The 14,431-nt window shown below is 37.0% G+C and overlaps 1 protein-coding gene across 3 annotated transcripts; it reads right to left on the minus strand.

Moving 5' to 3' along the window:
• Positions 1 to 1,246: 1,246 nt before the first annotated feature.
• On the minus strand, positions 1,247 to 13,668 carry LOC113513126 (cytoplasmic polyadenylation element-binding protein 1). Of its 3 annotated transcripts, none has more exons than XM_052902204.1 (13): positions 13,581 to 13,668; positions 13,287 to 13,409; positions 10,128 to 10,261; positions 9,076 to 9,151; positions 8,259 to 8,342; positions 7,353 to 7,437; positions 6,644 to 6,929; positions 6,121 to 6,319; positions 5,472 to 5,637; positions 4,271 to 4,398; positions 3,787 to 3,878; positions 3,228 to 3,421; positions 1,247 to 2,550 (listed from the first exon to the last, which is right to left on the minus strand). In XM_052902204.1, the coding sequence occupies exons 1-13, from the start codon at positions 13,596 to 13,598 to the stop codon at positions 2,423 to 2,425; spliced, it is 1,713 nt and encodes a 570-aa protein (XP_052758164.1). In that variant the 5' UTR covers positions 13,599 to 13,668; the 3' UTR covers positions 1,247 to 2,422. The 3 variants fall into 3 exon arrangements, with proteins under 3 accessions (XP_052758164.1, XP_052758163.1, XP_052758162.1); XM_052902203.1 differs by having other exon boundaries at positions 1,247 to 2,547; positions 8,259 to 8,345; XM_052902202.1 differs by having other exon boundaries at positions 8,259 to 8,345.
• Positions 13,669 to 14,431: the final 763 nt, after the last annotated feature.

Below are 14,431 nucleotides of genomic sequence, written 5' to 3' on the forward strand. Positions count from 1 at the left end.
TAAATGATTTTAAATTATAAATAAATATAATATAACATAATGGCGAGGTACATCAATCAGTTCTATGTAAACAAAATGTCCAATATTTTTGTAAATATTCAATTTTTGTATATATTTCCGAATAAAATTATAATATGCAGTGAGATTGTCTTATTGTCCGTATAAAATGTTAATATGTAAATACTTACGTAGATAAATGTCCATACATTTACATACAAGTACTAGTGTAGATTTGGTCAAGGCAGCAGGTTTTAGGAAAAATATTAAATCGTTTTATATATTTTATTATGGCTTACAAGGCACAGGTTACCCTAATTTGTAAGCTAGGGCAAAAAACATGTAATTGTGCAACCCTGTATTTGTTAATAAAGTTTATTATTATTATTTATTAACTAGCGACCCGTCCCGGCTACGCTCGGGTGGACATTTTTACATTTTAAAAAGTGGCTGCACACGCGACGGAAGCTTAAAAATGGAGTAACTTCTCCCGTTTTCCCAACATTGCCCTTTCACTGCTCTGCTCCTATTGATCGTAGCGTGATGAAAAGTATACTATAACCTGGCCAGGAGTATGAAGAACAATTGTACCAAGTTTCGTTAAAATCCGTCGAGTAGTTTTTGTTTTTATAACGAACAGACAGACGGACAGATAAAAATTTTATTGATTGCATTTTTGGCATCAGTATCGATCACTAATCACCCCCCGATAGTTATTTTGGAAATATATTTCATGTACAGAATTGACCTCTACAGAATTGACCTCTACAGATTTATTATAAGTATAGATTGAAATTTAAACATGATTATAGTAACCTTAAGAGTAGCTAAACCACAGACTTGGTATTATAAAGTTAAGAGCTAAACTAATTAATACTTGAACCTTCTATCAATTACAACATGGGCGCTGTAGACTGCCGATGGTACGTCTAGACACATGGATGGTCCATTTCCACGCGTTTTGTTAACGCACGTCGTCGTTACTTTCAGCCGTTTGTAACGTGCGACAGAAGCGATTTAGTACAGATATTGTGCTACAATTTCGTGCGACATCGGGTAAAATCCACAGGTTTGAGACTATCGATGTTTCATCGATTTTGTCGCGATACAAAATGTATGAAGATATATGTTACGTCTCAATCACACCGGAGATCTCGCTTAAAGGGCCTCTTAAAACCTATCCTAGCCTAAAATATATAAGAGTGAAATGTCTATTTACTTTTGGTCTATATTATGACAAATATAAAAAAAAAACATTCACCCTATCTACAGTTTTATATAATACTAGCAAATCTCTTCAAACCCCCGTGGGTGAACTCCCTGTCTAACTTGTTTTAGTTGATGGAAAAGGATTGTTAGTAATGGCGACTAAGAATTGCTAACAATATATCCAACCAGATCGACCTCCTCGCGGTTCTCTCTGAAAACTATAATGGTTAATTCCTGATGAATTCATCATGATGGGCTAACTGGCCTGTTTTCATTCTCATCAATCACCCTTCACTGGTGCTCCGTCAGCGTATCCCGTAAGCGCAGGCGGGGCTACCATACCATTTTCACCCATCAAAAAAAACTTGTTTTAGTTAGTGCAATCAAACATGCCTCAGGTCAGCAGAAATCTGAACTATGTGTTTAGAAATCCCTAAAGTAGGTAGTGCTGCAGTGAAGTAAATAAAAGGTCAGTTGTATTTTAATAAATATTTATTCCTTGATAACAATAAACGATGTTTAAAATCGAACAAGCACCGATTAAAATCAACATTCTTATATTAATTGGATGTACGCCTAAAATTCTATAAAATCACGATTATACAATTTTAAAAGCCCATTAAAAATTTAAAATGATTAATAAATGGACAGCCTAGACGCGGCCAAACAACAGGCACCGTAAAACCTTATTAAAATCGCCTAATTATCAGAGGCACATGTAAAATTCGTCTAATGAACATGTCTACGCGGATGGCGTAATTATAATCGTAACAATACTTCTCATTAAATTCACTAATTAATTGGCAAATTCATTTTGCTCAAAAACACATCTAGAATATGCCTTTTAATCAAACAAAATTTATGTAAAAAAAAAAAAATGAAAAATACATAATTGTAATAAAAAAATAAACTTAATAAATAGAAATCAAAAGAAATTCTTTAAAAAGTTAATTAAATTCAGGAAAAAATCAACTATACAAAATAGTGTATAAAGGTAGTCATAAATAGGGGCTGATACTGCGAAAATTTCTGTAAACTAAACTGGAAACATCTGTACGATATAGAAAGTGGTATCACAGTACAATCTATTAAGGAATTTAGTAGAAATCTCCATAATTATCAGCGAGCGTTAATCGAAGTGGTGTAATAAGCGTGTATGGTGGCAGAGCGCCCAACTTAATAGCGGCTCGACAACACGCGCGGCCGTGCGGCGCGCCTAGTGCAGCGCCCACGCGTCGGCCGGCTCTTCGCTCGCCGCGCCGCTCGATAGCTCGCTCGTGTTAGTGCTCGCGCTCGGGCTCGTGCTCGTGCTCGTGCCGCTCGTCGACGGGGATGCTGTGCCTGCTGACATATTGACAATTTAAAAATAAATCTTAAAAAATACGAGTATATTTGAGATTGAATACTAGTTTAACATTTTTTATACAACTTAGAATGGCAAACAAGCTGACGGTCCACCTGATGGAAAGTGGTAACCGTCGCCTATAGACATGAGCAGTACCATGGACACAACAGAGTATACTGTATCGCCCATGACGCCTTTCATACACTAACATTCCTGAGGAATAAGGATATCATATACCAGAGGAGACTTTGTACAAAAGGATATCATTCGTGTTTCAACCGTGAAGCAGTTGTGTTTGCATGGCTGTGTTTCGGTTTGAAGAGTGGGATATGGCGTGAATTTACTGGGTACAGAGGAATAACACCTGAGTCCTCAGGAATGGCAGCGCATATCATGGGCGAAACAGTATACTCTGTTATGTCCAATTGTTGTCCATCAAATTTAAGTATAAAAAAAAAAAAAAAAAAAAAAAAAAAAATATCCCAATTGTTGTAAATTAAGAAAAAAAAATTAATTATTAATTAAATAAAAAAAATATTTTGAAAATGTCCAGATCTACATAGTTTCCAATTAAAAAAGCTACATTTACTACATATACGATAATGCTAAATTTTCCGACTAAATTGCGTAATATCTTAGCACCTAAGTAATGCATAGGATAGATGCGATGTAGTACCTTCACTGGCGCCGCCGAAGCCGCCGTTGTACGAGTGATGCGCGAGCGCATGCGGCGCGGCGGCGGGCCGCGCGGGCGGCAGCGCGGCGGCGGCCGCGAACGACAGCTGCGTGCCCTTCGAGTTGCGCATCAGCGGCTTGTGCTCCTCCGTCGCCGCCGCGTGCTGCCACACCCAGCACGAGCGGCAGAAGTATCTGCGCGCACACGCAATACCATTTAATAACTAAATCGTAATTTACACGTCTGATTCTGCTCTCAAATAAGATATTTCAATTGCGAGAAAATTAAAACCATTCATAATCGATCTTACCGAAGTGTGGCAAAGTCGCAGTTATTTGTCAATTCTCAAAAACTAACTACTTTCTATGTTTCACATTGATTATTAAAAATGGCCAATGGCCAACTAAAAGGGTAATTATTTAATTTTATTTTCGATAAAAATTAATTGATCCGAAGCAAAATATGATATATATTTTTAAAAATTTTACACCTTCCCTAGAACTAACAGTGTCTGACTAATAAGACATTGAATCAATTTAATAATAAATGCACTACATACCTGAAGCACATAGGGTCGCGGCAGAAGTAGGGCCCCTGCTGCAAGTTGCAAACTGAACACATCGAATCCTCCAAGTACGGGTCCACTTGCACCTGTTGGATAATTTTAAGTTGGCATTTTTATTACATTTTAAAGTTTACTTAACACAACAGCGTTTTAAAATTAGGTTTTTATGGCCAATTAGTATGCTATCCACTCTTACTTCGTAAAAAATATGGGCATTAGCTAGTATGCTAGTTATTTAAAAAAAAAAACTAATCCATAGACAAAATTTAATAGTTATTTGTTAAGTAACTAAATTTATAATGTAACCTGCTGGAACGATTACATTAGAAGTCGTGTATTCTGCAATATCCGTGACGCTGTTCATATCTAAAGGTGATGGATGCTAGCTTCCATCAGTTGGTTTGCAGCTAGTTTGCCATTCTAAATTTAAAAATAAATCATAGAGGGATATAAATGGTATATTTGCTCGAAGAGTTACCTTCTTGGTGAACTTGTCAGTGCGTATCTCCACGTAGCCAGCGGCGATGGCGCGCAAGTACGAACGGAGGTTGTTGAACATGACGCGGCCGGAGCCGATCGGGTACTTGTTCTTGTCAGTGTCCAGGCCTGGAATGGAATCGTCACCGTCAGTTGGGATTCAATTCAATTAGTTTTGAAAAGTTTTTAACGAGTCTGATAAGATCGCCCCGAGATCGCCCTAGCGATAAGACCGCCTTTTGTACCTTTATGTGTATATTTCAATTTATATTTATGTTACTGTATTTCACTTGAATTATTCACTTGTCATTGTATATTTTTATTAATGGTGCAATAAAGAGTTAAATAAATAAATAAATAAATAATTTTATATCAAGATACTTTAAAATAGATCGTATAATAAAATTTTCAAATTAGTTTTGGAATTGGCAATGATACCTTATACACAAACAATGGTTGCATTTAATATTAAGAGTCATACACTTTAAAATTTATGATGTCATGGATTTTGTAAAGTTCACGGTGGTTTTTTTTTTCAATGACAGTTATAGATGAAACAACTACTAGAATTTGCAAGGAAATTTTTTTACAAATAAAATAGTAAATTGTAATTTCGCTAGGTGGATAATAGAGCCAGTTTGCCATTTTAAATTATAAAAAAAAAAATATGGATAAAGGTCTCCCCCTTCTCGGATAAGGCGAGGAAGTGTATGTCAGCATCAATGCTAACAACAAAACATCACTACAAGTTTGATAAAATCGAGTACAAAAGTAATCTTAAACATGTTCAGAGGGAGACTTTGTACGAAAGTCGTTAGCTTGGGTACCTCTGCCCCATTCGTGTTTCAACCGTGAAGCATTTGTGTTTGTATGGCTGTTTCGGTTTGAAGGGTGGGAGATATGGCGTGGATTTACATAGTACAGAGGAATAACACCAGAGTCCTCAGGAATGGCAACGCATGGGGGGTATTATGGGTGAAACAGTATACTCTGTTATGTCCATGGTACTGCTCATGTCTATAGGCGACGGTTACCAATTTCCATCAGGTGGGCCGTCAGCTTGTTTGCCATTCTAAGTTGTATAAAAAAAAAATAGATTTTATGTGACGTTCGAAATTTAAATTAGAAATACGGCAAGAGTTATTAGATGGCCAGTACGGGCGCTACAGCATCATAGAGTGCAATGTAAGGGTGGTGCTGACCCGCGTAGACGACGCCGGCGAACAGCTGGTCCATGATGATGGCGAGCGCGGAGGCGCTGAGCACGCCGTGCAGCGCGCCCACGAACACCGTGCGCGCCGGCTCCAGCCGCGCCCAGCCGCCCGACACCCACGTCGAGTCCGCCACCGCCCACGGGATCACCTGCACCTGCACAACCACTCCTTACCATACATACATACACCACAAAACATTCAGCCTCCATTGTACACACTACTGTTCCTGTGTATAGGTGACAGTGATCACTTATGTGAGCGATCAGCTTGTTAACTATTCCATGTTCTATTAAAAATTAGAGTACCTCAAGAAATAAGTATAGACTAGTACAACACCTAACCTACTACAGTTTGGATATACTGGGTTGCTTCCAGATCGCCATTTGAGGACAAGTTGAGAATAAATAAAAAACTAATTCAAAATCTGTTGCAGATTGTGTCGAGAAAAAAAAATGTTTAGGAGAGATCAACAAAAGTAATATTTATACTAGAAAATTTTAATAGCGACTTGTAAATAATTAACAACGCCATCTAGTTTCCGATTCCGAACTAAAACTTCTATATAAAAATACATTTTTCTCAATAAGTTGCTCTTAGTAATTATAAAAATAGAAGTAATGAAGCACATGAGCGGTACCTCCTTGGAGCGCATCTTGCGCGAGGCGACCCTGTAGTACCAGTTGTATCCGTCGCGGCGTGAGGCCGCCAGCAGCTCGCGCACGTTCCGCTCACTCTCCAGCGTCACGTACGCGTACCCGCGCGGGGACGACGCTCCCCCGCCGCCGCCGCCGCCGCCACCGCCGCCGCCGCACGGCTCTCGACCCGGCCATTCCACGCTGCACACCAACAATAAAATTCATTATTTATTCACTATTTATAGATTTATTAACATCACAAAAATATTGGAACTTGCGAGTAGTGTCGAGCCCAACTAAACCGTAACTAGAATTATAAATACCAAATCCTTATTAAAGTAGTGAATATCTAATAACATTTGAGTCCTCAGGAATGGCAACGCATGGGGGGTATCATGTGCGAAACGGTATACTCTGTTATGTCCATGGTACTGCTCATGTCTATAGGCGACGGTTACCACTTTGCATCAGGTGGGACGTCAGCTTGTTTGCTATTCTAAATTGATTATAAAAAAAAATACATACCGTATCGGATGGAACAGTTCCAGCGCGTTCATGAGGGCGTGTTCCGTGATATCCCAGGGGAGCCCGCCCAGGAATACTTTGGGCGAGAACCCGCCGCTAGGATCTGAACACCGTGGTGGTAGTGTGCCGGTCCACAAAAGTGGCTCGCCAGTGGTCAACCCTAGATCCACGCCCACACCTAAACCCAGCCCCAGCCCCAGCCCGACCAGCCCTGAACCCGAGGCTCCGCCATTCCTACCCGCGTTATCGCGCCATTCGTTCATGCGCCCTCCGGACATTACGCCACCTGTTGATATACATTATTTACATAAACATACAGACAATTTATTGTAATAATTTAATATTTTACTCAACAAAAAAAACTTTAATAGTAGCAAAACCTATTTTAATTTAAAAACCAAACAACTAAACAGATTTTCACAAGATTTCTATGGAGCCAATATGAAAGTTTTTTTTTACATAAAAGTAGATTCTTCGAAATCTATTCATAATGACGGAGTTATGAGGTGATAAAAAATCGAATTGAGAAACTTATTGAAAATTGTTTTTGCTTCGGAAAACTTTAACAAGGCAGCATGTGAAGCGTGGCAACTACTGGCATAGCCCCCCCCCCCCCCCTTATGGGCAAAGAATCTTGTTCAATAATGGGCAATTAACGACTGACAATAATAGATTATATTTCATAGAAGTTAGGAAGGTAGGTACTCACAAAAGGAGGCGCGTCGAGCCAGCGCCCTGTCGTCGCGTGCATGCACGTTCGACTTGGCCTGCTCTGGAGGCCACGGTGGCTCCACCTAGGAACAACATTAACAAGTTATTGATAACGCATTTGATAAACCTATTTTTAATAGTTTTCAGTCACCTTTATCCTGTATCTGACGACAAAATAATAATTTAATTATTATTATATTTATTATTTATAATTTAATAAAAAAAAAGTTGCAATTAAGATGAGAAAGGAAAAAATAAAAATTATACTTTAGCCTAGTTGTATGGGGTACAATATGAAATTTTCCAAAAAAAAAACTTTTTAAAAAGTAATTCTTTTTTAATGTTAGGCAGACAAACGATCAGACGGTCCGCGTGATTGAAAGCGGCTACCGTCATGAATACGTGCAACACGAGAGGAGTTGCTTGTGCGTTGCTGGATGATTTTAAATGTTTGTAGGCACATGTTTTGAAATTACATTTAATTTTACAACTAGTAAAAATAAGGAAAGCTTTCGAAATATACACAGAAATAAAACATTTTTTTTTCAAAGCGGTTAAAAGTAGTTTTGTTACCGAAACTTTTTAACATTAGTGTAGAACCAACACAAAGTAATAAATGAAAATTATCAAAATAGATTCAGGCAAAGAAAGCGTAAAGTACTAAATTTTTGTGAAAATTTTAAGTTTTTATGCAACTTAGAACTGGCAAACAAGTTGACTGCCTACTTGAAGGGAAATGGTAACAATCGCCTAGATACAGACATTGTTGTAAAATAAGTTCTGTGCATTTAAGAGTTCCCTGTCGTCGGTGCAACTAATTCATGCGTCTTCTTCCAGCCAGCTCTATCCCAGGCCATATCCTTGACCTCCCCATATAAAATAAGTGAATGCGTGTAATTTTAACCTTTTCGAGTCCCTCATAGCTGAGTCGCACCTGTATGGAAGTCTGCAGGGCGCGGGGGCTCGCCGCTGCCGGTATGGCGAGGGCCTTCTGGAACATACATACAATGTTATTTGTCGCTCCACTTCACTCATGAACTATACTAGTGTTTACCCACGATTTCGCGTGATAAAAAATATGTTTTTCCAATAGATTGACTGAGAAATGTAGACTATATTCCTTGTATATTTCGACTAGAATGTATAGCAAATTTTAAAATTGGTAGAGCCGTTGCAAAAGGCAAACTTTTTCATGCAGCTTACAATGGCAAACAAGCCGACGGCCCACCTGATGGAAAGTGGTAACCGTCGCCTATAGACATGAGCGTACTGCTCATGTACAACAATATACTGTAACGCCCATGATACCCTTTATTCCCGAGGACAAAGTTGTTATTTCTCTGTACCTTTAAACATTTAACTTTCGTTTAAAAAATTTTAAATCCTGTAAACTTTATTATATTTCTTTCCATCTACTTTATTCTCTTATGCGTCACTATTGTTGCAAATAATGGTTCCAAGAAATACTTTGAAAAAAGTTATCCGTTTGGGTATCTCTGTTCCATTTGTATTTTTGCCGTGAATTAGCCGTTTGCCGTTTGTATTTCTGTTTTTGTAAGTGAAAATATAGGATATAAAAATTTAACACCAGTTCCTCGAATATTGAGTAACAATTTAAAAGAAATCTCAGAAAAATACATTCTTAAATTTCGCAATTAAATACTAATGTAAAAACAAAAAAAAACCCTATTTTTTCACAAAAATAACTCTTAAGTACTTACTAAAGATGCCACAAGGTCTTTGATCCCCTGTCCCGACGGCTCCTCGGCCCAGCCTCCGCCGGGGCGCGCGCTCTCACTGCAAAAATAACATGCTTAATTGGTGCATTAAAACTACTACGCAATGCACTTAATGCACCGGGAACCGAGTAGCATACGTCACGTTACTAGGTAATGTATGCCAGTTAGGCAAGTCGTTTAAATAAGCCGCGCGACTCGTGCGAGTAATAAATTAAACGAAATCTCACTTTGCCAAGTACCCACAAGATTTGTTAAACGGAGCAAGTAAATATTAATATAGATATATACTCTATAGTTTCCTTTATAAGATTACAATAGTAAACTTGTTATAAATATAAACAATTATAAGAAAATATTATACCGAGAAAGGCAACCTTTGAACGGAAAGAAACAATTATAAACTACTATAATTGCTTGCTACGATTACTTGGTACGAAGGCATAACATCATAGTCCTGAGGAATGGTAGCGTTTTCCATGACACTTGTTTGCATGGCTGTGTTTCGGTTTGAAGGGTGGGATATGGCGTGAATTTACTGGGTACAGAGGAATAACACCTGAAACCTCAGGAATGGCAACGCATGGGGGGTATCATGGACGAAACAGTATACTCTGTTATGTCCATGCTACTGCTTATGTTTATAGGCGACGGTTACCACTTTCCATCAGATGGGCCGTCAGCTTGTTTGCCATTCTAAGTTGTATAAAAAAAATTTCATATCTAAGCAACGACAAATGAGAACTTTTTGAAGTTGAAAAATTGGGCGTTAGAAATATTCTGAAAGTCAGTATTGCAGTCACTTGCTACTTTAACATTTTTGGTTTTTTTTTTTTGATGGGTGAAAATGGTATGGTAACCCCGCCTGCGCTAACGGGATACGCTGGCGGAGCACCAGTGAAGGGTGATAGATGAGAATGAAAACAGGCCAGTTAGCCCATCATGATGAATTCATCAGGAATTAACCATGATAGTTTCCAGGGAGAACCGCAAGGAGGTCGACCTGGTTGTGACAAAAGACGATTTTGACGACTTACCTATAGCTAGAAAAGGAGCGCGTGTGCTGCGGCGGGAAGCAGGCCGGCGGCACCAGCGAGCGCGGCGTCTGCGCCGCCTCGGGGCTCCGCGGCTCCTCCCAGCGCCAGTCCATGTCGCCATTCCTGATACCCTCCTAAGGAATACCAACTCGTTACACGTGCCATACGCTATCAATGTTTTCTATGAGGTCCATGGTGACGTTTAAATCAATTGGTTATATTATAACTATCGGGTGGGTCATAATAAGCTAGTTTGATTTTTTAAATGACAAAAAAAAAACTAAAAAGGATTTGGATTTCCAAATATCACGTGTCTATAGTAAGTCGCTGTTTAGCATCAGACTGGCTGTATGATTGCTCGACACATTCGTGGTATAAAAAAATCGATCGATTTACATAGAATATTTGTATCGATGTATAGACTAGTTAAAAAAAAAACCTTTGAAATGCAAAGCGTATACGATGGAAAGTAGCAATTGTGATCTAGATGCAAGTTTTCATCTATAAATATAAAAAGACTACTATAAAAAAAAATTTAATTCCGCTCGTTGGTAACTGTACATTCACATCACACACACACAGACACACACAGTGATCAATTATAAATTTAAACATTTGCAAAGTTATGGAAAATAATTAAAAATAAAACTGAAGTCCTATTACAACTGGGGATCGTGCGAGCATGAGAATTTTCAATAAATGTTTATAATAGTTCGACTAGGGGGGAATGGGATTGTTAGCAATGGAGTTTGACAGCCCCATTGCTAGCAATATGCCCTATTAGGTTGACCTCCACGTGGTTCCCCCTGGAAACCATCATTAACAATTCTTGTTCAATTCATCACGATGGGCTAACTGACCTACTTCATCCTCGCCTATCATCCCTCACTCGTGCCCCGGCGGTGTATACCGAAAGCGCAGGTGGGGTTACCATTCCATTATCATCCATTAAAAAAAATAGTTCGACTAAACTTTCAAAAATATAAAAAAAAATAACCAGAATATCTGAATAGTTATTTAGTCTGTATGAATAGTGGAATAAATTGTAAAAAAAATAAAATAAAAATAAATAAGATTGGATAGATTATGACAGTATCCGAGAAACCATTCCAAACTATCCCCCGCCTACATTTAATAACGTAGGAACCGCTCTCCAAAAGTCAATGAGCGTGAAATCAAGACGGGTTTTCCGGGGTCGCGAGCGCGGGCCGTTTTAGAGTCTGATCCTTGGCAGAGCCTACACAAATAATATTAAATTGCCAACAGCATGCCAATAGCCGGCAATACGCGGCCACACGCCTGCCAAGTGCGCGATTGCAACCTTACATTCGTATAAGTTGTATTGTGGAGACCAGAGATTTTAAACTAACTTGGCAAGTAACGGTTATTTATTGCACTCGTATATTGTCGTGGATTATAAGAGCTTTCAATGGCTTTTTAAAATTAATAGGTTTTTATGCTTCTAATATGTTACTGTGAACTTACAAATTTTGAAATGGGAAAAGAAAAAGTGTCCGAAACGCATAAATGAATGTAGATAGTTAGTATTAGTTTTAGAATTATTATTAATATAAGATTTTTAGGATCGTCAGCTTGTTTGCCATTTCTAAGTCGCTTAAAAAATTTTGACAAGAAAAATTAATCGAGTAAAAAGGAACAAAATTAATTGCCGATTAGAAAAAAAACTACTATATGTGTATAGTAATACTATACGCTATGACTTAATTGGAAAGCAAATAAGTTTTCTATTAATTATTTATAACAAGACAGTAGTAAAAACAAATTTTAGCACCAGAAATTAAAAGAGGGCAACCAAGTTAAAAAAAAATTATAAAAATTTTAAATGCAAGAGAATTGGGACGGGATTTAAAGGATTTAGTTTGAGGGTAGACAAAATCGAAATATCATTTGGAACATTAAAACTGTAAATCTGAAATAAGTTATGTATCCTAATCATTTATATCGACGGTAACAACCAATTTGTAGCGTCGGGAATTAAAGAAAGTAGAATGTAAAATTTCGCATTTTTACACAAATTTTCACGAAAATTAAATTTGTGTAATATTACGAAAAAAAAATTGCAAAAATAAAACGATTTGAGGGTAGATAAAAAAAATCATTAAACATGGACATTAGAAACTATAGAAATAAAAAAAAATACTAATTTTGGTGGTTTTACACGTATTTTAAATATAAAAGACGTGATTATTAATTTAGAGGGTAGACAAATTTTAACTATTCAATTGAAAATAGAAATTGCCTTTTTATCACAAACGCTAACTATTAATTAGAAATACGGCAGCAAAGTATCCTATTCATCTACAGAGTTCACGAAAATAAAAAAAAAATAGGGTTGTCCATTTTAAACTTTAAACGGTTAAAAATAGGACGGCATTAACGCGACTCGAGGGTAGTTAATTTTCTTTCATTTCAATCAATGAAACGTTAAGCCAATGTTAAACCACAGTTGAGTGTCCTATTCATCATAAAAATAGACGGTAAATACTAAGCCGCGGCTGGCGGCGGTGGGAGCTAATGCAAACGCAGTAAGGCACAATCCGGCCGCGGTATTTGGCACCAGTCGCCCATTAATACGGGCGCCGTTGGCAGCCCCCTCGAACATTATCTGACATCCGAACGGATGTCGTATGCAACGTTATGAACGGACAATAAAGCCTACAGACGCTGTTATGATTATTGAGATGCAAAAATAAAGACATCGCGGAAACCAAGTGAATAGAGAAAAATGGCGCCCAACGTGGGACCTGAGGGTAGTGTGATTTTTTATTTTTACTAAGTTATGAGACGTACGGAACATTTATGATTAATAAAATTATATAGTAGTAAAGTTATTGATTAATAAAATTGAATATGCTTACGACCGCAATACCTTGTAGGGGGTAGTCAGAGGTATCAATCAGTCGATCGTTTTAACAGATTAGTCTGAATTATCAGTTCAGAAGGAAAAATTACGACAATAAAAGTATACAAGTATAGTATTTAGTTGAAATATACAATGTACTTCTAGAAGTATTGTGCGAAAATTGGAGGGTAAACGGAAAAATTGGCGCCATATTTAAATTTTAGATTGTGGTGTTGGCATGGATTTTAGGTTAACAGACGAGCTAAAAACGAGCTAATAATTCTAAAAGTACTTACATTGTTGCGAAGATTGATGGGCGCTGCGGCCGGCTCCGTTAGGTGCCGTGTGTCTAGCGCAAGAAATTCTGCTAGTGAGCGGCGGTTTTCATTAGAACTGCCGCCGCTTCCACGATTGTTGTCCTGTGCATATAAATAAAATTTAAAATTGTAATAAAGAAAATTTTTTTGAGGCAAAAATAAAAATGAAAAAAAAAATTAAAAAAAATTAATATAAAAATATTGAAAAAGATAAACCGCTTTGAAAGGATAAAAAAATATAATTTAAAATAAAAGAAATAAACGATATATTACCCGATGTAAAAGCGGCATGAGTGCCGCTGAAAGTTTTCCGAAGTCTCGATGTACTTAGATAGTCTGCCAAGTAACCGACAGAGTCCCCGCTCAAGTGTTCGCGCGAAGACAGCGCACAGTCGACTGAGGATATCATCGCGAGCTGCGAAGCACGAAGCCGCACCCACCCCACCACGACACCCCCACTTATTGCACGCCACGCCCAAATTCAATCCTTTTTACTTGTTTTATAAAAGATCGCTCAATTACTTACTTTTAAAATTCGAATACGAATATTTTTTTAATATTTTCATTAATATTCTTTTCTTAGATATATATATTTATAAAAAACTTAAGTTATAAAGAAATAAAAACACTTTAATATTTCGCGCCCAAAGTCAAACAGGAAGAACGAAAAACGCATGCGTGTAATTTTTAATCAATTTCGTACTTATAAATTTTATTAAACTTACTACTAGTGATTAAATATTATAATATGCTAATTTAATTTATATAAATATTACTTTTATTGATAAATTAATAATAAAGGCATACCTTTAAATACTATGCTATAATTTAATATTTTTTTTTTTACTTATAAAAAGAAAAAAAAAAGAAAATAATTATAAAGAAGTTGTTATGATTAAAATAATAATTATAAAAAAGGAAATTGAAACATTCTAAATTCCCAAACTGAAAATTTTATTTGTCTTTAAAATGAAAGCGTCTTTATTACAATTATATATTACAAATTTTGCAAACTTAAAGAATATAGAACTGTACAGACAACTATTAAAATATGAAAATACTAGAATTTTACTTGAATGGCGATTTTGAAGATAATGTTATTCGTGTATATGTGTATATCAGTA

This window comes from Galleria mellonella, unplaced genomic scaffold (genome assembly GCF_026898425.1).
Source record: "Galleria mellonella isolate WM207_F2 unplaced genomic scaffold, CSIRO_AGI_GalMel_v1 utg874, whole genome shotgun sequence".
Classification (NCBI taxonomy): domain Eukaryota; kingdom Metazoa; phylum Arthropoda; class Insecta; order Lepidoptera; family Pyralidae; genus Galleria; species Galleria mellonella.

Excerpts from the sequence above, each read along its gene's own strand:
- LOC113513126 (XM_052902202.1), bottom strand. Across the intron at positions 10,262-13,286 it reads CCATCAATCTTCGCAACAAT|GAGGGTATCAGGAATGGCGA; the intron begins GTAAGTACTTTT and ends GGTATTCCTTAG. Across the intron at positions 2,551-3,227 it reads CTTCGGCGGCGCCAGTGAAG|CAGGCACAGCATCCCCGTCG; the intron begins GTACTACATCGC and ends TCAATATGTCAG.